At 41.7% G+C, this 27529-nt stretch overlaps 1 protein-coding gene and 1 long non-coding RNA gene across 20 annotated transcripts in view; one reads left to right on the top strand and one right to left on the bottom strand.

Moving 5' to 3' along the window:
- KCNMA1 (potassium calcium-activated channel subfamily M alpha 1) overlaps positions 1–27529 on the top strand; it is a 562063-nt gene that overhangs the window by 215311 nt on the left and 319223 nt on the right. For all 15 annotated transcript variants that reach the window (XM_082225122.1, XM_082225124.1, XM_082225123.1 and 12 more), the window contains exon 3: positions 24128–24189. In XM_082225122.1, coding sequence (XP_082081248.1) covers positions 24128–24189 — 62 coding nt within the window. The remainder of the gene's footprint in view (positions 1–24127; positions 24190–27529) is intronic.
- LOC309533633 lies at positions 1670–26179 on the bottom strand. 5 transcript variants are annotated; one of them, XR_014220356.1, is made up of 6 exons: positions 26013–26179; positions 23034–23136; positions 19450–19536; positions 18858–18904; positions 9063–9473; positions 1670–1983 (listed from the first exon to the last, which is right to left on the bottom strand). It is a non-coding gene; the product is annotated as an uncharacterized lncRNA (long non-coding RNA). The 5 variants fall into 5 exon arrangements; XR_014220357.1 differs by lacking the exon at positions 1670–1983 and adding an exon at positions 5465–5588; XR_014220360.1 differs by lacking the exons at positions 1670–1983; positions 9063–9473 and adding an exon at positions 15581–15719.

Consider the following 27529-nt stretch of genomic DNA (forward strand, 5'->3'; position numbering starts at 1 on the left):
TTCTAATGAGTCCCTTTGCAAAATGGAAACTCGTACAGGAAGGAGTTGCATTTATTTATTTTACTTTTCTGCTTGTTAATAAGCTTGGCTGCCCTTTGGGAGGAAGCTACTTCTGGATGACTTAACATTTTTGGTTATATAAGCAGCTGTATTTTCAAACTATACAGCATCTGTAAAAGACAGTGAGACAGTTCTTTCTTCCTTTTTTTAAAATCGGAGCTAATGTCAGGCTTAGAAACTAAAATGACAGTGTCATCAGAGCTGCATAATGCAATCTTGATAAGGGCTTATGAACCTAATTCCACTTTATTTATTTTTTATTGCTATTCCAAAATGGTTTTTTTTAAAAATAAATACTTACCTATAAGCAGCCAAATGACTACTTTTAAGCACTAAATGGAGTGCACGTTGCAGCAATGGGGCACTATGTTATTCCTTTGGATGTTGTTACTCCCAGCTTTAATCATCCCCAGCCATTGTGGCTCCTTGTCAGGGATGATGGGAGATGTAGTCCAACAGCATCTGGAGGGGCCCAGATTGACTACCTCTGTATAAAAAGGTGCAGCCTTGCTGCTGTTGGAATGGGCTACTGTTGGAAATGAAGTTAAGCTGTGTACTCACTATACCTGTGAGCACATCTGAAGCACACACTTTTCCTCAAAGAATGCTGGGTGCTGTAGTTAATTGCTGGGAATTGTAACTCTGTGGTGGGTAAACTACATTGCCCAGAATTCTTTGTGGGAAAGAATATTGATTGATTGCATTTCATGCCCCACATTTTTTCTCCATGAGCTCAACCTGGCATACATGGATCTCCTCCTCCTCATTTGATCCTCACCACAACCTTGTGATGTAAGTTAGAATGTACTTCAAAGGTAAACTGTGTGCACAGACCCCAGACCAGGTTCCAGGTAATCCAGCAGTCTGTTTTCAATAGCCACTGTTCCGTTGCCTCTGGCAGCCCACAAAGAGAGCATTCATGAAATGGCTTTCTGTCCCTTCTAGCTGGTGTTCAAAGATATTCTGCCACTGAACACAAAGATTTAAACATTTACTGAAATAAATGGAATTTGCACAAGTGTTTAATAAGATTCAAAAGTACTTACCATTTGGCTAGCTCATGCTCAGTTTTTTTAAAAATTCATTTTTGATTCAATGAAACATAAGAAACAGAAGAAGAAGGCATATTTAAAGGCTGATTCTGATAAAAAAAGTTTTTCCTCCCTTTCGAAAAACCCCATGTGCTTTTCTTCACATCTGCCATTTCCCTATGACATTGTATTCATGTGAATCACACTCGGATCTTTTAAAAGCTACAGCTGGCTAGCTGATTTCCCAGCATTTCTGAGATGTATGGAAGAGTAGCAGAAGTTTCTAATGCTAAAACTTGTCTTTTCTTTTGTTCTATTCCGTTGCATTCATTAGTTGCATATAGAAAAGTGGCTTTGGGATTTTCTTTTTTCTTTTCTTTTTTGACATGGAATGCCTAGTGCACTTCTTTTTCTGGCAGCTCTGTGAGACCATTTGCCTTGATGAAATAGAATCCTGTCTAATGTGCTTGCCTCAGCAGGCTGCCAGTGCTTATGTTTTATTTGGCAATAAATTAATATCATTTGGTGCCAAATATAGATAAATAAATAGACAAACTGACAGCTCTGGACAAAGAAAATGCCACTTCCTTGCTTGCAATTTTTATTTAAATATTTTAAGCACCTGGTGTTGGATTAACCCTAGCTGTTTGTTTGGCGGGGGGCTACTCCAACCAAACTGGACCCCTTGCTAGGATTATTAGGAATTTTCCTGGGCAGGAAGGTATTTTGGTCAGATGGCCTGCTAAAGCCTTGCTCTCAAGGAATAAGGCCTTACTGAGTTCTGGTGTATCCCTGTGTCCTTGGTTGCCCTTCATTCCTGACTTCTGTCTTGCTCTTTGCTCCTGTTTCCTGGTTCGTCCTTTAGTCATGGCTTCTGATTTCAATGGCACTACTAGCAATGGAGAAAGAGGAGAGAGATAGAGAGAGATTTGGAATCCTGCATCACCAAGAGGAGGGGACACTTTCATCCACCAGAAGTGTCCCTTCCTCTGCTTGAATGAGTGATACGGGGCAGAAAGTTTTCCCAAACAAAACATTTCCCAGTTTGCTTTGTTTTTCCATGAATTGTTCCCTGATCCGTAAGTTCATTAGTAGCAGTGAATGGGTGTCAGGCGGCGAGCCTAGCAGTTTACTAAATGTGAGTAAAAGAAGCATGCTAAATTTGAACACCCTCCAGGGCACTGAGAAATGTTCTGATGCAAAGTACCCTTGAATTTTAATTTTCCAATTTAGCCCCCCCAACCAGAATATCCTCATCACTGTCTCCACACACCTACCCCTACCTGCTTCTCCTTGCCATAGAAAGCCAGGCTGCCTGCCTGATATCCAGCGTGCTCCTTGCAGCATGGTGCAGCTGGGCACGGAGGGGGAAAGAAAGTGGAGCCAGAGTTAGGAGCAGGAACTTCTCGGTTGCTGCTTGCATCCACTTCCCTTGTGCATGCTTATCACGCCAGATGCCACCCTGCAGTGACCTGGCCTCATGCTGCCCCAAGGCCACAGAGGAAGCGCTGTCAGCCTGGTTTGGATCAGAATCTTCCAGGGCCACCTTCATAAACAATCAGCACCTGGCAGTCCCCAGCCAGACTCCCAGTTCCTGCCCCCATTGCTGCCAAAACACACCACTACAATGGAGCCCTGGTGCTCTTAAGTTCCATTGTGAGGATGGTGGCAGCAGCAGCTGCAGACCAGTGAGAAGGTGGGAGTGATGAGCCGCACAACTGGCTCATTTTTAAAAAGTGCTCTTTTAGCAGCACAAGTCTATGCATTGGGCAAAAGATTCCTGCATTTGAGGGGGTGGGGCCAGATGACCCTGGTGGTCCCTTAGAACTCTATGAGTCTATGTCTACTCAGAAGTAAGCCTGAGTGCAATGGGACTTTCCCCACTAGGATAAGCATTGGAGAGGTGCAAAGAAGGCCTGGCAGAGTTGAATGGAAATGTTGCACTAGGATGGCTGGATCAAAGTCTATGGAATTAGAGACACCTTTTCTCTTTGTAATTAAGAGCCCATCCTTCAGTGAATGGTCCCAGGGCAGGTTACATAAATACCACCTTTAAAACAAAACAAACCCAAAGCTATTAAAATCACAAAAATACAACCATAAGCTAGCTGGTAACAAAATTAACAAAACGGCACCCCAGAATAGCAGTGCAGCAAGGAAGGAAGACACCCATGGCTGTTGATTTCATTGTGAGAGTGGATGGCAGGAACCTAGAAGAGGAGATCCCATTCAGCTGTGTGGATATGGGATACAGTGGTGCCCCGCAAGACGAATGCCTCGCAAGACGGAAAACCCGCTAGACAAAAGGGGTTTCCGTTTTTGAGCTGCTTCGCAAGACGATTTCCCCTATGGGCTTGCTTTGCAAGACGAAAATTTCTTGCAAGTGTTCCGATTTTTTTCCGCTCCCCCCCCTTTTCTAAGCCGCTAAGCCACTAATAGCCTTTTAGCCGCTAATCCACTAATCCTTTAATAGCCGCTAAGCCTTTAATAGCCGCTAAGCCTTTAATAGCGCTAATCCGCTAAGCCGCTAATAGGGTTGCTTCGCAAGACGAAAAAACCGTTAGACGAAGAGACTCGCGGAACGGATTAATTTCGTCTTGCGAGGCACCACTGTATTTTGAAGTAAGGGGCACTCATCCTAAAAGAAACAATTTTGCGTGCTTTCTTTCTGTTCCTCCATCTTGCTCCCTTCAGAGTGTCAGAACAACCTGTGACAAACACTCAGAAGCAAGCTTTGATGTTTATTACTTGGGCAATTTTTGCACTAAGAGTTCTTGTGCTCTATGATGCTCTGCTGGCACCCCCTTGCGATCAAATGCCTCCTGAAGTGCCTCTGGTAATGAGTTTTTGTTTAGTTCCTGCCAAAGCTACATGGAACTCTCTCTCTAACACACGGAGTTACTTTGAGTGCCTGCTTTTATTTATTTTTATTTGCAGTGAGTGTGTGGAGTTCTTTTCATGATGAAAGCAGAATTTCTAACCCAGAGAAATACTGGATCTCAAATGTCCCTGAAAATGTCATTTTCTGAACTGGATGTTTCCCCTTTGACTCTCAGAGCAAGCGAGTCTTAAAATGGATGGCAGGAGGCTGTAACAATGTTGTTTGGATTAGGCAGCTATGTAGATTTCAGATTACTCCAAGGATCAATGACTGAGCCCTTCATTATGTGGAAGAGTAAGATGAGCGAGTTTCATAAACAGTCCTGCAGAACTGTAATTCATAGCAGGATCCTATATTTGTCTACTCAAAAGCCAGTGCCATTGAGTTCAGTGTAGGCTCCCAAATATGTAGGCATAACACTTCAGTTTCAGTCTCACACAAGTAAATGCTGTGCTCACCAGTACAGAACTGAATTGACAGGCTTGCACTTAAGATTCTATTCATCTTAAAAGATTTAGTAACATATGTAAATGCAAAGTGGGATGCAGAATAAGAGGAGGCACAGAAATGGGGGTGGTCTGTGTGCAATGGGTAGTTGGAAGAACTGGGGAGGGAAAAGGGGTGACGGTAAAACTAAGGAGTGCAATGGGGAGTTGCAAAAAAGGAGGAGGGAGGAGGCATGCAAATGAGGTGAAAATGAAAGGGGTAGCAGAATAGAAGGGGGTGGTGGCTTTGTAATTTGGCATAAGGTCAAGAGGGTGCTTACTAGTTGCAATGTGTGGGAGGGGGAAGATGCAGGTGGCTTACCATGGTTTGGGAGCAAGGGAGGGTGGTTCTGGAAAAGGAGCAGGGAGAAGGGGGCATGGTTGATGGGGTGGGAGGTGAAAACGGACACAAAATAGGTGGGAGAAGCTGGGATGATTTCATGGCTGGGCAAGTAAAGTGTCTTGTAGGGAGGTTGGCGAGCTGAGCAAGCAGTGGGCCCAAGCGCCCCCGCCCCCACGTTGAACATCTTATCAGGTTTGTCCAGCTGTTTTTTTGTTTGATGAGGAATAGGGCAGTTGTAAAGCACAGTCTGAGGGTAAGAGGAATTATTTGTACACATAAAGCAAAGGAGAGTTTTTGTGTGATTGTGTATGAACGCAAGGGAGGATTCAGGCCATGTCAGTAAAGGACTGCCCACGTTTTAATTAAAAGTACTGAAGGGCGAGTGGGGATTTGCCACACAAAGAACTGGTAGAAGTCCCCTTCACATGTTCCCATTGTGTGTGCAAGGTGGGGGCTGCAGGAATGAGTGCTTTGCCTCATGGAGCTGGAGAGCAGCTTCACAAAGTGGGCTGCTTCTTCTACTCATGTGCTTTTGAACCCATATTTCAAGGGTTCTAAAATGCATGGGGAGCCTCTAGAACTCTTCCCTTGCATATTTAGTGCACACAAAATCTGAACAGAGCTATTGCTGTGATGAGGAGGCAGGAGCACGTGGAGAGTGAAGGATTCCCTTGAGTCAAATGTGAAAGTGGATGAGAAGTGGATGAGGGATGTCAAAACAGAGCTGGCACAAGTACAGCAGAAAACTGGAGCCAGGGATAGCTGTGATAGCCAGAGAAGTGGTTAGGCTGAAACAAGAGAGCAAGGTCACTGGTATGATCTGGTCCACAGATTTCCTGCTTCCTGTTTTAGTGCTAAGCTGAAAATGTCTGTCATAAAAACCGAAGACACTAGATAAAAAGCACCCCAAACTTAAGCGGCCTTCCCAGTCTAGCATAGACTTCCTGGTGGCATGTTGCTTAAGATTAATGATGTTTCAGTTTTGAGTGTACAGACCATTTGAAGGCAAATGTGTTTCTCAGCATGGAAACACAGAGCGTAAGTATCCAGTGCTGCAGAGCTGGCACTCTTTTTTCATAGTATTTTTGCTTCATCAAGGAAGGAATAACTCACCATTCCTTAAAAGTATTTGCTGCTGAATTTCTGTATTGGATCAGGCCTCTCTGTCCAAGGTGGAGAAGTTTCACATCCATTCCACGTGTATCAACGTGCCTACTCTTAGGGGTGTAATAGAAACAACTGCCGTGGCGCCCCATTTGCAGCTATAAGTTCACATTTGCTTCAGTAAAAACTGTGCAAGTACAGTGGTACCTAGGGTTAAGGACTTAATTCGTTCTGGAGGTCCATTCTTAACCTGAAACTGTTCTTAACCTGAAGCACCACTTTAGCTAATGGGGCCTCCTGCTGCCGCTGCGCTGCCGGAGCACGATTTATGTTCTCATCCTGAAGCAAAGTTCTTAACCTGAAGCACTATTTCTGGGTTAGCGGAGTCTGTAACCTGAAGCATATGTAACCTGAAACGTAGGTTACCCGAGGTACCACTGTATACTGAAAGGTAGGCAAAAAAAGAGGAAAATACCACTATGGGGAAAGCTGCTTTTCTCAAAACAAGTGAAACAATTAAGCACCAGGTGAAGGCAGCACAGACCTCTTATTTTGCACTAACAGACAAAAGGTGGGTTAACAGCATCTAATCCAGAGTTAGAAGCGGGTGTCTCCAATTAGAGGTCAGGGCAGATACTCTTGTTTGGTTTCCAATTATGGAGGCTTTGAATGGAAGCTGGAAGCTGGCAAGCACAATGCACGCTTGCTGCTCAATGGTCTTCCTGGCTGCTGCTGAATTCCTGAATGAAATGTATAATCAGATCTTTGCACTGGCGTCAAAGGTTGTGTGTGAGTGAAGAAGCATCCCCTTAACTCCAGAGAAGGATCATGGCAACAGTGAGCTTCAGAGAAATTCACCAAGGGCCACAATCTCCCTTTTAGTTTAATCAGTCTGCAAGAAAACTCACACGTTTTTGCAGTGCTCCTGTTTCTTTTAATGTGGCTTGCATCAGTGAACATGACTTGCTGGAAGATGCTCCTTTAAAATGCCAACTTAAACGCCGCTTTAATGCTTATTCTGTATTATACTAAGATGGTACATTTGCTCATCTACAATATCTGGTGGCAGCTTTGTAGTGTTTCAGGTGGTCTTTATCCAGGCCTACTTAGAGCTGTTGGGACCTTTTGCATGCACTGAGACACATGCACTGAGACACCATGCCTAACTTAAACCCATATATATTGCTCTATTGTAAAGAATATGGTACCAGTAATGATGATGGCAAGACACTTTTGGGACTTGATTTCCTAAAAATCCCACCTGCTTTGTTGTAATCATTATCCCTCCTCCATATACTTATATTATACTTATATTTCGAGGTTGAAGTCTCTCCTGGTATTCTGCCAAGGATGTATTTTACTGGAAAGACTAAATTCTACTAAAGCTTAATTTACGAGGCAAAAATGTCAAAGTGAAACACAAAGCACTGGGCACCTGACAGCAGAATGTGAGCATGACTCAGGGCTTTTTCTTTTCTTTTTGAGGCTGTGCCATACAATTAAAAATAAAATCGATGGAATGATTTAATCTTTCTGACACCCTGATCCTAAATGCATTGGCCGTGATCCAGAGCTCTGTGTGAGCATGGATCTCTCCCTGTTTGACAGCTTTGTACTGCACAAAAGCTTTCCCCTTCCTCTTGCCATAGACAACAGTTGGAGTGCTTGACATGTGTGCATGGGGGCTGGAACACAGCCATTTGCTCTGGGATTAGTTCGTTGGCTTCAGCAGAACTTACTCTATTTATAACCTGCCTTTCTCCTGTTAGGCACTTGAGAAACAACTTCATGAGATCCTATTGGGTTCAGTAAAAGTGTAGTCCTCTTGAGAGCTGGTGTAGCATAGTGTCTCTAAGAGAATGAATTGGGAACCAGGAAGTTCTTGGTAGATTTACCTAGCAGTTAGAGAAGCCAAATTGAGTAGCTTTGCCTAGTGGTTGGTAAGGCTACCCAATTTGGCTACTATTGACTTTCGTTTTTACCTGGCATCACACCTAAAATATCTAGCTCCTTTGAAATACATGGTTTCTCTTTGTTCCTGTTTTCAATCTATTAAAGGAACCGATCTGTTTTGCCCAAGGATGGAAGCAGAACTGAGTAACAGTTGGCTGCTGTATTTGCAGACATTGGGGACTCAGCCATTGTGTGTTTCTTCTTCCCAGAAGGCCACGGTGCAGCTTGGAACCTGAAACCGCTTCCTTTGAATGTCTGCTAGCTCATCCCACACTCCATCTTAAAAGTTACCAGATGCAGATATGGATGCAGTAAAAAAACAACAGGAACCTTTTCCCACCTCCATCTTGCCCAGGGTTTTACGCATCTAGTTTGATTAAGAGTTCCAGGGAACACTAAACAGTAGGGGACAGTATTTTGTTATCCTTTGGATGGGCTAATAAAAAGAATATCTGAATATGGACTTTTGGAATTTTTTCTTATAGCAACATGTTTACCTTTGCTCTTTGAGATAATAAATGTGAAACAGTATGAATAACAAAACTGCTATATTATTGCTGCTGTTGTTTCATTCATAAACTTTACTACTTTTAATTTCATTTAGTAAATAGTCACAAACTGCCTCATTTCCTGGCCTTGGCAGTTAGTATTAGTTTTAATCTGGTGTTTCCAGTTGTCCGTGATATGCCGGGAAATTGATAACCCACATATTTAGCAAGTGCACCATCAGTCGTCCACAGTTTTGCTATTTTGGCAATTGATTTTCCTTGTTTAAAATGAAATCTGCCTTTCTTTTTCATCTTAGCTGACATAAATGTCGCCAAAGATGCTGTGTTTACATTTCTTAGTAGAAATATTTTTCGTAATTTCTTGTTTAGCTAATGGCTACATTATGTAATTGGAAAAATGAATAATATTGAAGCTGATCATAGACTCTGAGGTTAAGAGTCTTATGATCCACTGACTGAGCTATTCTTCTAAACTCCAGGTCACATTTAAGAACTAATATAGAGATGCCGTGCAATATATAATTTCCAGATGAATTTTATTTGACGGCTTTACTGTTGTTGCCATTGAAGGAGGAGGATTTCCTCTCAACCATTTCTTGCTATTGAAGGTTAAGGGTGAAAAGGCCAGAGAAGGAACAGAGAGGAAAAGATTCAGCTGCTTTCTCTTCTTCTACCATCATAGTTTTAGGAACTTACCATTCAGCTGCAAGTTGTCAAGTGTACAGGGTACAACAGTCTTCCTCCAGGTCCTGTTGGTCTACAAATCCCATAATCCTTGACTATTGGCCAAGCTGGCTGGCTCTGATGGAAGTTGGGGTCCAACACAATCTGGGAAGGTACCAGGTTGAGAGAGGCTGGTGTGGTAGAGAAATAAGGTGAGAATTCCTCCACTGGTGGGACCACTGTGCCCAATGTGACTTACATTGAAATGGTTCCAGCAGCACATCCAACTCATCATTTATTCCCAACTATTGCTGTTTGTTGTCAGTGCTGGTTTGTTGCTGTAGTTTTTTAATGGAGATCACCATGGCATTTAAATCTCTGAAGCAAGCCTGAGAAATTTCACTAGTCTTATTGGATCTCCTTTGGTTCCCACCAGAAAACAGGCTGAAAAAGAAGAAAAATGTGAAAAGCATTTTAAAAGTCCAAGTGCTAGATATATGATTTATTCCAGGCCTAACATGTCCTGGAACAAAAATCCATCCGCTGGGGAACTATAAATAAGCAAATACAAAGTTATACAGTTATTCTACCATTATTATACCTAGCAGCCATCCCTTTTATAAGGCAATGAATTACTGGAGAAGGAAGTCCTTAGGGATGTGCTATACAAGCACAGAATCCTCTTTTTGAAGGGAGCACAAAGCCAGATTAGGTACATTAATAGTGTTCGCTTCAAGAATGCTCCATTCAAGTAAGCATTATCTTTTCTGGCACTGTCTATTTAAACATTATCAAATGGAACATTTGCTATGTTTCACCATTTACTTTTTCAGCTGTTAATGCAGCAAAGAATTAGAAGGTCATGGAAAGGTTGGAAATGACGAGATGCCGCCCTGGTTGCCTCTGGAACAATGCCATCTCCTGTCTTGCTACAAATGGGCCCCTTGGTCACTTCTAACGCTACTATGAAGTAGAAATAAGGACTTCTGTTGATGGGATTGGGGGGGGGGGTTAAAGCTTTTATATTATTTCATTTTATTTATTTATTTATTAAAATATATATATATATATTAAGGATTTTCTTGTTTTACAGAAGTAAGTGTAATGCCTTGTCCCCCCCCCCCATGTAGCATTTTTACAAATCCGTTTCATTTGTTGAGGCATTAGGGGGAGTAGAAAAGAAAAAAGAAAAAAGAAAGGGGGTGGAGAGAGGGAAGATGGATGGGGTTGGGGTTGGGTCGCGGTGTTTCTATTATGTTTAATGTATGTAGAGTTTGGTGTCAGCGTTATTTGTGTTGTTCACTTGTGTTCCTTTGGTGGTGAGAGAGGTTGGGGTTGGCCTAGGGTGTGGTTGTTTGCTTGTGATTGGCTGTGGTGATCTTTGTTTTCGTGTGTGAGTGAGGTGGGTGGGTGTTTCGGATCAGGTTAGCCATATTGATTTGTATGCTGTTGGTGGATTATTGTCATTGTCCTGTTGGGCTGTGTATGTGATAAAGGGGAGCCATACCGGGGTGAAGGCGTCTTCTTCTGTTTGTCCCCGTGTCAGTTTCAGTATTATTTCATTTTATCATGCATATAAAACAGAGGAGACTATTACAACAACAGACAAAACTTAAAAGATGGAATGTTGATGTACACTGTAATTTGACTGATGATTATTATTATTGCATGTATCAGTCAGCCCACGTTTTTCAAGTGTCACTAAAAAATGAAGAAAATTGATATGAAACAGCGAGTAGAAAATTCAAGATATATTGTGAAAGAGACTGGTACTCAACACCTCTCCCCCTGTGGTCTTAACTGGTTCATAAAGCCAGAATGACTCATATGACATAAGGAGCCATTTGAATTGTACTAATTTTTATAGGAGAAATTATTAATATAATGTATCCCATTAAGCGGTCAAGCAAAGACAAGAAGCGAAAGTCTTGGGTGGAGTTAATGCGATACTGAGAGGTTCTCTGTGTATCTACAGCATATGTCTATTGTGTGTGGCTGTGTTTGTGTCATTATTTCTCACACTGGTACTTTATTATCATTTTGTGAAGGTCAAATGTCTCCTTTCTGAAGAGCCAGTTACCTCATGTTTTCTTGCTGAAAACATACCAAGAATTAGGCTGGAATTCCCTCCCTCATTACATTAGAACCCTGGGTCATCTAATGAAGCGGAAAGTTTGGAGATTCAGAACAGGCAAAAAAAAAAAAAAGAGGCGATAAGTTCAAAGTCAGAGTTAAGTAAAATAATATTAAACTGTTAAAATCTATTTTTAAAGGCCTGGTAGAAGAGAAGAGTTTTTTCCCCTGGTGGTGAAAATACATTATAGCAGGTGCCAGGCAATCCTATTTGGGGAGAACATTCCACAAATGGGGCCACCACCAAAAAAACCCCTCACTCTTATTGCCACCCTCTGGGCTGGGTGGATGTTATTTGGGTCCCAAAAGAATATGTGAAACTAGGGAGAGCCTGGATCAAGATACAATACAGTGGTACCTCAGGTTAAGAACTTAATTAGTTCTGGAGGTCCATTCTTAACCTGAAACTGTTCTTAACCTGAAGCACCACTTTAGCTAATGGGGCCTCCCACTGCCGCTGCATGATTTCTGTTCTCATCCTGAAGCAAGGTTCTTAACCCGAGGTACTATTTCTGGGTTAGTGGAGTCTGTAACCTGAAGTGTCTGTAACCCGAGGTACCACTCTAAATGTTAAGGCCCTGCAGATACATGACTCAGCATCCAGGGTTTGGAGAAAAGAAAGGGGGCGGGGAAGCCCCTTACCCTGAATTGTTGAGAAAAACATTTGAGGGTCTCGTGCTGGAAGCTCACCTTCTTTACTAAGCCCCTGCTGTGCTTGCTGGTTTTGAAGGGAATTAGGGAGAGTGCATTCAGCCTCATAGGAGACGGGGGAGAGCAGAACTGCTCCCATCCTCGTCGGGGATTATTGCAACTCGGATTTTAGAAGAGACATACGTGTGTGTGTGCGCGTGCGTGCGTGTGGTTGCTTGTATGACAAGCATTGCAGAATGTTTGAAGATGATTAAGGTAACACACATGCACACGAAAGCTTATACCCAGAACAAACTTAGTTTGTCTCTAAGGTGCTATTGGACAATTTTTAAATTAATTTCTTCATGCATTTGCTTGGTATATGAAGTCTTAATTGTGGAAAGGCCTGGTGGGTGGGCAAGCAAACACACACACACACACAATCTGCACCTACTCTACTGTGTATAGACTTTATGATGGTTTTCTTGTTCTCTTAGGCAAAGTTATCATTTTTTTCTACAACTCTAATGAAGAGAGAAAGCTGCTTTGCGAAAAGACCTTCTAAAACTGACCTTCAGACACATTTTATTCAACTGCCTTACCAGCAGATTTCCTACTCTTAATTAGCCCACTCTCCCTTGATTAATTCAGCAATGTAGCAATTCAGTGTTTGCTATTTCAGTTATGTGATCAACAGTACACTGTAATTATTCACGACTAATTTAACTAGGGCATAGTAAATGTATCTCCTCTAGTGTTTATTTTTAAGGAGGCTTACTTACTATAAAAAAATGCTTCCCTTAAGTCAGTGAGAAAGGTTTTCCCCTTTAGTAAGAACCAATGGAGTGAGCTGGTTATGGAAGAATAATTCTGTTCATACATTTTTGTTGTTTCCTTACTGAGCCTTGCTGGCTCACAGAATATGCTCTGGCTAGTGTAGAACATTAGCACCTCTCAAGACTCAGGCTTGCAGAAGGTGTTGAGTTGGCAACTGGATGGATGCCATTTGTGGATTCAGCCTGTGTGCTACTAACTCCCCTCATCCCTGATCATTGTTGTTACAGCTCAGGCTGATGGGAGTTGGAGTCCCAACAATGTCACAGTGCCACAGACTCCCCATTCCTGCCCATATGCCACACAGGTTAGACTTGCTCACTGCCCTGAGTCGGGAAGGGACTTTGGTGTTTCCATTTCCTGAGATAAGCCCTCTTCAGATATTCATAGCTCACACAACGAGGGAACCGAAGGGGCTGGATTCCCTGGTCTTGACCCCTCTGCTACACCTCCATGACTTTGGTCTCTCTACTGACCATGTGCTATGCATTGCAGTGCTGTGCATTATCTCAGTCGTTCGGATGCCTGGCCAAAGTCTTGGACAAAAAGTAGGCCTTCAACCAAAGACCCATTCTGCATATGTGCCAAATCTCTCTTTCTTCCCTGGGCTGTTAAAATTCTGGGGGAAATGACAGTTGATTCATAATTCATCTGAGCATTACAAGCCAGGCAGATTTGTGTTCTGTATTTGTATTCTGAACAGGGCAGTGATGAAGTTCAGCATGGGGGAAGGTGGCAAAATCCATAGAAATAAAGAGACATGTTTTGCATATCCCTTGTAGTTAATGATCTTAAATTCTGCCTGCTTTTCAGTACTTCACAGTAGTGCTGCTCATGTGATAATCAGACAAATAAAGGTTTTGGAAGGCCATCTTTACAAGTCTTGTGTAAGATTTGAGGGGTCCCTGGGCAAAGATGCCCTAAGTTGCCCAAAGTGCCCTCTGTTGATGGATTGTGGCTTTACCTGGCAGTGATGATGGATGGCAGCAGAAGCAATGCTCAGAGCAGCATTAGGTGGCTGGATCTAGCTGCCATTTAGTTCCCACAATGTTTGTAAGTGATGCTACATTTGGGGCATTGTGGGGAACAAGACCTAGCTGCCTGGTAGCCCAGGGCAAGTGTCAGGGACCTAGTGCTAGGGATGGCAGAGACTGTGGTTTGACCCACATCTTTCAAGTAGAGACCTTTAACCTCAGGGTAGTGAGTTGTGTTGGGCAAAAGATTCCTGCATTGCAGAGGGTTGGACTAAATGGCCCTCATGGTCCCTTCCAACACTATGATTCTATTATCTCCAACATTTGTGATACATGTCTCAGCTCGGAACATGTTCTAAAATGCATAAAAATAACACATTCAATGTGTTTAGAAAGGAATACATTGAGTTAAAATATGTATTAAAAACAAACTTTTAAATTTAAATATGTTTTATTATGATAGCACATAAAATAAAATACTTTGAATATAAAATATTTAAATATGTAGTGTGCTAAAATACATATTTTAATGCAAATCTTTTGTATTTTTTTTAACACAACAACAACCCAGAGTTAAAGATGGAAATAGGATGGAATAGAAATGAATGAACACACGAGAAACAGTCATACACCAGAAACAGACTGATTCATTCGTCCCAACCTACCTCAGACCATGGCAGCTTGATGCCAGCTGCTGATGCCAGGCCTATATTTGGACATTTTTTTCTCCTCCGCCATCTAGCTTTTAAACTCTACCACTGAACTTCATTTCTTTAACCAACAGTTTTAGAGGACCAACTTTCCTTCCTCGTGGTATTTCTGATTTGAATCTTACAATGAGTTTATTGGATTGTTAGAACTGATTCTGAATATGCTTAAATCACCAGCATCACACGGGAGGAACCCAGCGTAGCTGTACTAGAGATTAGCTTTCACGAAGTTGGATTTTCCCAGCTTTCTCCTCACGCCCCTGCAAAATGTCATGCCCTTCACATATCACTTAGCTAACAAATGGCAATAATTTGGATGGAGAGGGTGGTTGTTGGAGCGTGGATAAAACAATCCACTATTAGTAAGGTCTCTACAAAGAATCGAAATCAAGAATTGTCTCTGAAAATATAATAGTAATTCTGAGTAAATTCCACATGCTCCCCCCCCAAGACATCCAACTTTAACTTGGGTATACAAGTTATGCATGGCCCCCTTTGTCTTACATTGGTTTCATTGCAGCCAGTATATTTTCAGCCTCATCCTAAAACTCTGGAAGGGACCACAAGGGTACCGCCCCACAATGCAAGAATCTTTTGCCCAATGTGGGGCTCAAACCCACAACCCTGAGATCAAGAGTCTCAAGCTCTACCAGCTGAGCTAAATGTGTTAAGCACGGCCTGCTGGATTTATTTCCAGATAAGTGTGCATTGAATATCAGCCTAAACATGGATAGAATCAAGTGTGAGCCTGAGTTTTCAAGCTGAGGCCACAGCAGTGTTATTTATAACTTGTTTCGTGAATATATTTGTTGTGAAAATTATTTTGCTTGTTTGAGTGATTGCAAAGAAGCTACTCTATCCATATCTACAGATGATGTTTGCACAAGGAGTACAGATTCAAACTTAAATTTCTGATCATGATTATTTGCCATTTTCAAAAGCGGCAGGGTGCAGGTGGGTGTCCTGTATGTGATAATTTCAGATAGCTTGAAAATTTGTTGCAGGGGGTCAGAATATTTTTTTTTAGAAGCAATGTATAATATCTTAAGCCAGTATATTTCCATGAACCTCTGGTTGAGTTTAGCAAGTGCTTAATATGGGCTTGTAAAAACCACTTACCTAGTTAAAATTGGGTAAATATTTTCTTTAGGCAGGACAGCTTTTTTTTAGGGGGGAAATTGTTTCTTTTTATGAAAATTAATCTGGGCATGTGACTGTCATAGGCATGTTTCAGTGAATAAGCTAGTAAAATGTTATTGGACTCATTACTTTATTTAAAAGACATAAGCTGTTGTGCTTGTTGGGGACAGCTCCCCCCCCCAAATGTGTGGAAATCTGCACAAGTTTATTCTTTCAGTGGAGTTGGGCATATTCATCTGGTCCTGTGCTGAAGGTGCTTCCTTGGGTGCCTGGAAAAAGAAATTTAGCATGTTGTGGTCTACTCCTCTAAGAATTTACCACGGTTAAAGACCTGTTGAAGAACGAACAAAATTAGTGCAACATATTGTTTGCACATAAAGCTCATAATGTTTAATAGGTTATTGTATTTTAGTGTGTTGTTGGAAGCCGCCCAGAGTGGCTGCGGGGACCCAGCCAGATGGGCGGCGTAATAATAATAATAATAATAATAATAATAATAATAATAATAATAATAATAATAATAATAATAAGTAACAGCTTGTCAGACTCTTATACTGTATGGGGAAACGATAAGGACACGTATTGGATATAGTTCAGAAGATTGAAGAGCTTTCATACATAAACCTTAACTCGTACACATTAATGTACATATTCCTTCTCTCTCTCTCTCTTGCTCTCTCTCGCTCTCTCTTACACACACACACACACACACACACACACACACACACACACACACAGTGCAGAGGAGTGTTCTGACCACTAGATGGCCAGTCTAGGAGATCAGAGTGACAATGACCAAAGAGTGTAACTGTAGCATCAGATGTGTCATGTTTCTCCAAGTGGATGCAGAGTACAGTATTTGCTTCACATCTTCACTCTTAGATAGTATCTTCTGCCCAGGCTCTTATATTAAGGTTACAAGATTTTTTTCAATGAATCCAGGGACACTTTTCAACTTCAATGGATTTTGTATGGGGACTGATTTGTAAATCCGGGGACTGTCCCCGGGAAACGGGGACTTCTGGTAACCTTATCTTATATTCTTCACCCATAGCTATCAGGGGATAGGTCGCTTAGATCTCCTTTCACACCAGTAGTTGTGGGCCGTATGAGAGGATGGGACCATTGTCATGGTTACAATAGAATACAATCTGTAGAATCTTTTTCTCTCTATCAGCAACATACTCAGAAAGAATAATATGGCTATGTGCTTCTGTACTCACTATCATCAATTATACTCTGGTTGAAATGAAAGGCAGGCTACGTCTTATTGCATTATGAAACAGCTGCACTTCATTGTACTCAAGCAGAAGAACTTTATGTATGATTCCCACTGTCTTTCTGAGTTTGGATTATTTAATCTAAGTGGGGGCTATCGGAAGTATGGGTGGAATTTTCTGAAAATCTCGACATGGAGCTTATCTGCATGGATTTTTCCATGCAGGGGTTTCATTGAATGGCTTTGCTAATAGTACAACAAACAACTCTTCCATATTATATCCATTATTATACACATGGTATGTATAATTTTATGTGTATATATACTCCATTTTTAAAAAGTACCCTGCATATTAACAGATGCCTACAACAATTAATGTAACTGTGTAAAAATACTTAGTGTTAATACTTATAAAATTATGCTGCAGAAATTTAGTCCAGCATGGGGCTTGACTCATACATATTATACATTTTTCACATGTGAATTTGGATATATAATTTTGTGTATCATTAGCTGGGCTTTTAAAAACGTATAAATAAACAAATCCTGATGGCTTGGACCTAAGCAGGTGATTGATGCGAGAGGCAGTCGAATATGGGCATGACATAGTTGGGTTGGAACAGTCAAATCCCATGGACAAATCAGGTTAAAATGGATCCCTCAGACTGCATTCCTCCTGATCTACAGCTGAAAGCTGTGGCTATTGATGCCTTCAAGATGAGAGGGGTATTTCTCTTGTCAAAACATTGGACAGCAGAAGAACAATACTGGAATAGCATTTCAGTCTCTCACTTTGCCGAGATAACTCAGAAGAACTGTTGAAGCGAGATTCAGTCAGGCATAGCTTCACATGCAGCTGTAGAGTATGTATCACCCCAAAACAGGTTTAAGACTCCAATGAAATGTTTTATGTCACCACACTGCAATTCCCAGGATCCCCTGCGAGAAGTGATGTTTGTTACATTGGTACAACTAAAATAAATTATGTAGGGCAGATACATTTCTCAGCCACTTGAAGAGGGATGTAACAAGCTTTTTAAACACCAAGTGGATTGGTAATTCAACATTACAGCAGAAACAAACTCATAGCAGGAGCAAACTATTCCAGAAAGATTTGTTTTGTTGCTAATTAAATTGCAACTTGCATTGGCAAAGCTCTCTGTACGTCTGTTGGTCTGCTCGCTAGGCATTCTCACACAAAAAAACCCTAATTAAATTCAAATACACAATCCAACTAACAGATGGGAGTGTCTTTCTTGTGGATTTGCCACTGACTAGAATGCTTCGAAAATGAGAAAGTAAATGGAAGGTTGGGCTGCATACACACTAACCTGATCGTAGCATAAACATGTAGTTTTTTTCAATCTGGATTCATGCATGCTCGTCCACATATGAAAACCCTCCCCTTGATTAGGTTACCCATGCCTTTTCTTCCCTGCACATGCCTCAGGTAAATGAAGGAGGAAGTGGTGATTGCAATTTTGGTATATGCCCACCTATAGCATCCTGGGCAGGAGTAGATAACCCACCCACCATTGTCAGAACCACCTACACCTGTTTTAAAATGGACATATTGAGGAGAAACGCAGACTCAAATCTGCAATGTGCTTTTATTTTCAGAGTGAAACCAGTTTCTCAAGAAGTGCTTTTCAGGGGCAAAAAAATATGCAGTAGATCTAGACTGTGTGTGGAATATGTAAGGGGGGAAACGACAACAAGTACCTAGTCTTAATGGATTCTATAATAAAATGTTGTTTGTACACAGCCTTGACATTTTTTCTGTAGATTAGCAGGGAAAGTTGAACATATAGCAGTAGAAGTACAGCATGGTCCTGTTTTTCAATTTTGCATGGAATTAAGGCCATTGAGTTGAGTGGGCTTGTGGCCAGGAAAGCGTGCATGGAATTCTACTCTACATCAACTGTCTTATGCAAGGCATACTTACCAGAAGTAAATCCCACAATATTCAATGGGGTTTACTCCCAGGTCAGTGTGCATAAGGTGGAAGCCTTGTGCTGCAGTTCTAACTCCACTTAACCTGAGAGTAAATCCCATTGAATGCAATAGGATTTAGTTTTGACCAAACATTCATAGCATCTAACCTGCTTATGTGGGCAAGAAATGTATTGCACAATTTCATGTAAATATCCATCCTATCAGGGTTCCATTCTTTGTGTTCCTTCCTTACCTTGCCCTTCACTTTTTCTTAGTTCTCTGGGTTATGTATATAGCACACTAAAATGAAGAAGAAATTGCTTTAATTTGCTTTCCAGACGAGCAGTTGTGCTGATCTGATGTACTGTTTTGGGTTTCTTTTCTTTTAATGCTCTTTTTGAGAGTAGGTGTTAAACTCAATGGGGCTTGCTTCTGAGATGATAGATTCAGGACCATTTTTTTATTCTGGATTAATTAATCCAGAACAAAATTGCCCCTGGCTCCATCTGTGATCAACTAGCTCAGCTCTGCACCGGCATGCGACACCCCATGCAGATTATTTCCCAAGGGAATGCCTTCCTCAACAGTTTTGCCTACCTCCTGCCTTAGCACCTTACACTCTTCCCATCTTACTATAGGTAGATTATAAAGCCTCCACTAATGTGGTTTGGCCAGGTTCTCTGACCCTGAACCACTGAGGGTCACCTTGACCATGTCAGCAGATGTTTTCTTTGTGACCTTAGTGTTGTAGGAGCAGTCACGTGAGCTGCCTCTCCTGGGCTGCCGAAGTATCAATTAATCATTGCAATGCACCAGAATCAACAAAAGAAGAACACCATTTCTACCTGAGAAATGGCTTTCTTCTTCTTCTTTCAGTTCACCAGTCCTTTTAGATAGCACGGCTGCTTCAGATTCTGCAAGAACAGCCCGCTCTGTCAAAATGAATAGTAAAGCATTATTCAAATGGGGGCATAAAATTAGAATGAAAGGGCTCTAATGAGGATACAAATCTGGATATGAAGACGGCTGAATCTGTTGGCGATTGGGATTTTACAAGCATCTTTGTAAATCATTTCTACCCAGCTGACGTGCACAGAGCAGAAAAGTTGTACACCAAAGAACTAATGTTTTTCTTTCGTTAGACAAAAACAAAATAATGCAAGGCCTAGTTAGCTTTTCTGTGGACTGTGCCTTCATGGAGCTTCAGTGTACCATATATAATAACTGTTATCCCCACTTCAGAAAGTGTTATTACACAGCTGAATGATGGCTTGAAGAACAGAGGTTCTCTTTCCTTTGTTTTCCCCCTCCATCTCTCTGGGGAGTTAACTGCTAATTATTCCCTGCCTTGTCTTGCAGTCAGTCTGCCCTCTGACAATGCATTCAGAAGCTACGCAGGCCGCAATCCTGAAACACATATGCCGGCGAAAGGAACACTGCCAAAATCAAGTCTTTTCTTCTGAGAAAATGCATTCAAGATAGCAACAGCCATTTTGTAAATGTTTTTGGCTGATAGCCAATCCAGGAGATTGTGGAAGCCATGGGACTTTTGCAGGATGAGACCCATGGGAACTGGCTAGAGCGGAAGGATGGGAAGAAAGAGAGGCATGCATGAGTATTTAAATATTTAAAAAATCAGTGGGGAGCAGCAATTTCCTAAACCTACTAGTTCTGGGATTCAATGAGATGAATGGCAATAGTTCAGTGGTACGGAGAACGTCTGGTTTACATACATAAGGCCCAGGATCAGTCTCTAGCATCTCCAGTAGGACTGGGAGAAACCCCTGTCTGAAAAATTGTAATGTTCTTCAGCTTTGGGTCTCTGTATGTTGTTGGTCATTCCTGACCACCGGGCTAAGCTGGCTGACAATGATGGGAGTTGCAATTCAGCAACATCTGGGGCTCAAGGTTGATGAACACTGATGTAGAAGATATTGAACTGATGGACCAGTGTTTTGGCTCAGTATATGACAGCTTCCTATGTTCCTCCTTGGCCCAAAACAGGCAGAATTTACCACAATATAAGATCCCACCACACCCACACCCTGTATTGACTATCTCTAAGTATGCCGCTTAAGGGACGTGGGTAGCGCTGTGGGTTAAACCACAGAGCCTAGGGCTTCCTGATCAGGATGGGTTTGTTTGCTTAAGGCAGGGGTGAGGAAACCTCAGGCCCAACAGTAAATGCATCTTTCCGGAACTTTTTATCCAGTGGCTGGAACTCTCACCAGTCCATGTCCACCACACACAATACACCCCTCATTGTCCCCGTGCCACACTCTCCTCTAAAGTTCCTGAACCATGGTCGTTTCTCTTGCTTGCCTCGAAGGGGGATAGAGATATGTGTCTGTTTTCATGGTGGAAATGTAGCCTCTCAAACAAAGGCACACCCATTGCTCTGCTGAAAAAGGTTCCCCACTTCAGGGCTTAAGGTATGCAACTGCCAGGCTCCTCCACAGATTGTGTGCCTAAACACTTTTGTTAATGCAGACTGTTTTGTTGACAACATTTTTTAACCTTTTGGGTTTTTTTTTTGAAGAAGGGAAACATCTCTGAGAAATTGTCTACTACTACTTCTCCCAAGGGAAAATGACCTGAAGGGTTCTGAGTGTGGTGGTTCAATTCTCCATTCTCTGATAGGTTCAGGGTGACCACCAGATATCAGAGAACTGATACAGTGGTACCTCGGGTTACAAACACCTCGGATTACAAATGCTTCGGGTTACAAACTCCGCTAACCCAGAAGTAGTACCTCGGGTTAAGAACTTCACCTCAGAATGAGAACAGAAATTGCGTACTGGCAGCAGTGGGAGGCCCCATTAGCGAAAGCGCGCCTCAGGTTAAGAACGGTTTTGGGTTAAGAATAGACCTCAGGAACGAATTAAGTTCGCAGCCTGAGGTACCACTGTACTGCTCTGCTGGAAGCCCCTCTTCCTATTTGCGCTAGGCCCCCTTAATCCTTTCCTGGTTCATTTGTAATTCTGAGAGATTTCTGTAGGGAGAAGAAAAAAGGCAAAAACTTGATTTTAAGCATTTTATTTGTTTGGGTCAATTAAGCAAAATAGAAAATGCACATCTGACTGAGTTACTTTCCTAAGTGGTTGATTTGGCTAAGCAGTTATATAAATCCAACTAATTGATTTAGGGAGTCGAGTGGAAATATTTGTTTCAGATAGGATTCTTTTTAAGCCTTTGTAAACTCACTTGCTGCTCCTCACACTGTTCCAGGTATCTTTCAATCAAAGGGGGGCTTTTTGCTAAGATTCACAAGGCCTTTGTGATTTTTAATGACCCTGGACAGTATTTCCTTTTGGGTTTGATTTCCGTTCCCTACCCGACCCACCCCCGCCACGCATAAAGTATTGATTTTTGTTAGTCTAAGGCAAAGCTATGTGTGCTTCTCAGTCTCAGCAGCAGACAAATGGCAGAGATGTACGCAGCTGTCAAATTGGCTCTGACGTCTGTGAGATATATAAACTGTAAGGAGCTGCCTTAAACCACAGTCCATTAAGTTTGTCATGCATTCTCTGCTTTGACTGGCAGCATTGCTTCAAGGTCTTAAAGAAGAGTATTTTTTTCCCAAGTCTGCCTACCTGAGATTTTTTTTTATCTGGAGAAACTGGGGTCATTGGTCTGCTAAGCATTTGCTCTCCTGCATGAGTTATGTGCCCTTTTCAGAGAGAGGCATGTACAATTCAAAACACGCTCTGGCTTGTGAAACTGGCAATTCCATATGATGATATCTCTACAGCACTGGCACAAGTGGACAATTTAAAGATATCAGGAAGGCAAGAGACATGCAAGATGGACACTCATGTTCCAGGCCTTTGGGTGCTTCGACCTGAGGGTATGTGACTGGGCAAAGGATATAGGCTAGTGAGAGAGACAGAGCATATTCATTTTTATAATTGATTTTAAATCCACTGGTTGAACATACGTTGTTATAAACAAAACATTTCCCCTGTGGCTTTTCTATTCCCCCCCTTCGAATATTCTATAATCATAGCTCTGTTATTACCAAGCAGTTTTTAGCTCATTATCATCAAATCCCACATATTTTGCTTGCTTCCTCTACCAAAACAGTTTTTTAATCCCACTTCTACCCAGTGGGGAGTTAAATCTTTAGCTACAGCCTTCTTGCATCCAGCAAGAGATTACGGACCAGTATCCTGTACTTCTCTTTTACTCAGTTGTGCAAATAATTTAGCAGCTCTGCCTGTGGTACACTGATTAATGTGCACACACACACACATGCACATACGTTTTCAAAATTCTTAGTTTATTTTTTATAATGAAATTTATACACCGCTTGATTCTAAAAGTGCTCAAAGCAGTTTACAAAAAGATGAAACAGTAAAATCAAGAAAAAAAACCACAGCCCTACTTCAAAACATACAAAAGTCCAAAAATGAAAACAGATTAAAATTACCTCATCTTTCTCAGCACCTAGGTAGGTTTGTCTGAACAGGAATGTTTTTAGCAGAGTCTCAAACCCACAGGTGATCATGCTTATGTTTTGTCTGTAGTAAAATCTGTCCATGATAGTAAATGTGTGGGTTAAATGTGAAACCACAAAGAAACTGTATGAAGCTTTATTTGTATAATTGCCTTCGACATTATATTATTGTAAAACATATTATATTAATGAAAAACAAAAAATGTAGTTGACCACTACTCTCTCCAGGAAGTAAGGACCATAAAAAGCAATCTATGGCTGCCTGTTTTATGAACAGAGTGAAACCTATCCTACATACTTCCGGTCTTTACTGTATTTGATGAAATAGTGTGGATTGGTCACTTAGACAATTACCCACAAATAACATTGTTGTTTCTTATTTACCCCACAAGGTTCCGCCCGCAACCTGTCATACCCTGATGTGTTCTGCCCGTAATCCAATAGGCCACAAAATGGCACACAAGCCCTAGTTGGGAATCCTCTCTCAAAATGTTTAAAAGTCCTCTTGTCAACAAAGAGGTTTTCCCAAGGTGGATTAAACAGAGCAGCGAGGTGCTTTGACAGGTCTTAGTGAAAAGTGTGTTCTGCAGTTGTGGTCATATTTCTGAGAGTGCCATATCCCAGGGACCAAAAGGCTTCACTTCCTGAGAGGATACGGCCTAGAACAAAACCCCAGAGCACATAAACATCTACATAGCGGATGTCTGTATGATTCATATTAGGGCGTGGTAGACTGCCTTAGGTTGCAGATATTAGGACACCATTAAAGACAGCAAATTGTCCATTATCGTGTTTATTATTATATTGCCACCAGTGGATGCCACCTGGATTTTCTTCCTCAGGCCCACAGATGTCTTTGGCAAGCTCTGGTTGTATACATTTCCAGCATTGTCCCCAGTTTTGACAAGCGCTGCAAGCATGATTCATATTTCTGGTAAAGCATAAGGCAATTAAAATGGAACCATGAAATTTCTTGCACTGTTTTCTCATTCCTGTTTGTTTGAATAATGAATGCCTCAGCTGTGGCCCGTAAAGTGATTGCATTTTCTTCTTCTTCACTTTTGCAGGTTGTCTTAGTCTTCGCTCTTAGTATTGGTGCTCTTGTAATATACTTCATAGATTCGTCAAAGTGAGTATTTTAATACATTTCCTGTTCCCTTCCGCCCTCCCCTAAAGCAATTATGAGACTTTGTATTGCTCCATTCATCTACTTCAGCTCAAAGCTTTGTACTCATCACCTGCATACAATAAGAGAAAGAGGGGGGGGAAACACTAACACGTGACACAGTCTCCCAGGCTTAAGTTTCAAAGATAATGGGGGAAGGTCTTGTGTAATTTTTGCCATATTTTTATTTTTCATGTTTTGCTGTGGGGTGAGAGAGAAATAATTCCTGTTTTCAGAATATGAGGAATGTAGACACATTTTATTTTTACAGTCAGCAGGTTAAATATTCACACACATATTATTATTTTTTTAAAAAAAATGAGTACAGCATGGCATAAGACAGGAGGAGAGGGGACCTCATGGAAAATTAGATTTGTAAGAATTAAAATAATTGTATGTACCATGGGCCAAATTAGACATTCTGGGTAAATGCATGGCTACAACTCAAAAATGCCACCATTGGAACTAATCCCTCCTCCTCTGCACTACCTAGTAGAACTTCCATCATATTGTGATGTTTTAACATTCCACATTTTACTGCCATTGGCAGTTAGTGATGCCGAGTAGGAGCCAGGAATGTGGAACACTGTGACATCGCAACACAAGGCAAGTTCAACTGACATGAGTGGGAAGGACACAGCCATTTGCAGTATCAGCAGCACACTGTGGGCATTATCGAAGCCAAACTAGATATTGTGTTGGCACTGTCAGGCCAAACCACAATAACTAACAATAACTAGTCTGGTATTGCTAATGGAACCTAAAAGTCAATGGATGAATTCTGCCATGTTGTTGTTTTTCCTGTCTCTTATGGAATGCAGAATCCTGAAAACAATATAACATTTTATTTTATGGTTAGCAATCTCCACTGATGTCAATCAAGTAAATGTGTTTCAGAAAGTGTCACTGTTTCATCACAGTGCCTTTCTTTAGTACAGTAACTCAAAAGGAGCGCTGTGTCTTTATGTACAATTATATAATTATAATTTATCTTTGATCTAGTTAATAATCACATCCGTAGTCCCACCTGCAAGATGACCTAGCATGGCTATGGTGTTTGCCTGGAACAGCCTTCCCAAACTTGATGTCCTCCTAATGTTTTCAACTGAAAGTCCCATCTACCCCAGCTAGCACAGCCTATGATTGAGGATGATCCCTTCCAACTCTACAATTCTATGACAGAAGTTGGAGTCCAAAATATCTGGAAGGTACCTGGTTGGGGAAGGCTGTTCCCGATGATTGTGTGCACCAAATATTACTCTTCAGTTTTGCTTGCTTCACACACAATCCAGCGAAAGCAAAGCAGCTCCAAGTGTTTTGACTTCAATGGGAGAGACTGAAGCAGGTGGCTAGTTCTTCCATTGAACTCAGGATTACTGCTTCAGTTTGGTTGGATCATGCCCGTTGTTTTGTAGGTTCACGCCTGAGATGTAAATGTAACAAACATGTTGCATACATGCCTCTCATATGGATGTATTTGTCAGAGAGTTAGGATTGGTTGCCCTATAATGTGCGGATGTCTCTGTGTGTGTGTGTGTCTGACAGGGTGTGCACATGTATTTCCAGATGTGGTTTGATACCCTGCCGTCTGCTGTGCAAGGCAAAAAGCAGGGGGGATTAGGTGCAAAAGCCATGGCACCTCCACTGCATCGTGCCTCGTTGTGTTCTCCCAGAGCACCCCTCTACGTAGCCCTTGCATTGTATCAAATATTTTGTGATCTGGTTTTCATTTCGAAAGCAGCACATTCAATGCAGTTGAACAAATTACCCTCTCCCAAAATACTTGCCTTTCAGACTTGGCATCTTGACGTGAGCTGGAAATCGGTTGTTCGGGAGTGCCCCCAAAAAGGCAAAACTGTTGTTGGGCTAAAACATCAACACCCTCTTGCTTAGCTTGAGGCCTCCTTTCTTCTCCCTCCTTGCTGTGCTCAACTGCATCTGCCTTCGCTGCCACTTAATTCTATTGGCTGTGGCAACCTACCTGATTTGAATATTTGTTATGCCATCATGTCAGATGTATAGTGACATCAGCCACAGACTGATGTTGGTCACCACAGCCCACAGGATTCATCAAGTTTGTGGCCAATGAAGCAAAAGTCACTGAGTTCAAAGGGTGGGGTGGCGCCAGGGGAAAAAACAGCACCTAAACAATGTGAACATGTCCACAACATATGCAAAAAAAAGTTCCCCCTCCGAGAGAAGGTATGTCAACATTAACCAAAAAAATAAAAAATAAAAAATAACTTGAAAGTATGTAATTAGCTATGGGGTCCCCCCCAACCACTATGGAGCATGAGGCTAGGCTGACCACTGGTTTAGCTGTGCCATGAAAGATCAGGCATTAGTCAGATATGGGAAGAGCAGGATTGTGACTGGAATGGAATAGTGGTGAAATTATATCCATATCATTCCATGGGCAGGATAAGGGAATTCTCTTAAAACACTGGAATGTCACAACCACCTAATATGCAGATTTAATCCATAAATGAGCATTCCAAGACCAAAAACCCCTTTCTGAGTATGGGCAGATGCAGAAGTGGCAAACACCAGTGACAATTCCAAAGACTTCCATCTCATTGACACACATGGGAAAGAGACAAAGGGAAGGAGAGAAAGAAGAATGGAAACGTGCTGAACACAGGACCTCATTAGCTAACTTGGGTCTGGCTGATTCTGCAGCACACCTATGTGTGGCAGGAGGGGAAGTCTCCTATGACTAAATAAAATTGCACTTCTGTAGGAAAATGTACTTGCCTTTCTCCTGACTATTGTTCATTTTTTATGTCAGAGCTATTGTGAACTACAGCTACTTTCTTTCGATCAATGTTAATCTTTAGTCACTTTCTTTTTAAAAAAGCATTTTATTTTCACTTTTTAAACAGTATTCTTATACATTCACATCATTTTCAGTTTTTACACTGCTGGGATTATTTAGATCCCTCAGACACCCCCCCCAACCCCCACCCCTGGTTTCCAATTTTTCCCTATATATTTTTTGCACGTCATTACATTTTTCTAAAATCGTTAGTCACTTTCTGTTGTTGTGTTATCTGATGCTTTTGAATGGAAAGAAACACAACCTGAGGTTCAGCTATTCCAAATTTACTGTTCCCGGGGCTTGCTCAGAGCGGAGAGCAGAGTGCCTAAACCATAATAACAATAATCATTTTGGCTGCAGAAAACCAGGCAGGTGGGTACCCAATGCTCTGGATGCAGTGGCTGCTGGTCCATCCTCTTAAGGCTGCTGCAGAAAGGCAGCCTCCCATAGCATGTTGCGAAATATGTTCTCACACTGAGGATGCCA

The sequence above is a fragment of the Podarcis vaucheri genome (genome assembly GCF_965113315.1).
Source record: "Podarcis vaucheri genome assembly, chromosome: 5".
Taxonomy (NCBI): Eukaryota; Metazoa; Chordata; class Lepidosauria; order Squamata; family Lacertidae; genus Podarcis; species Podarcis vaucheri.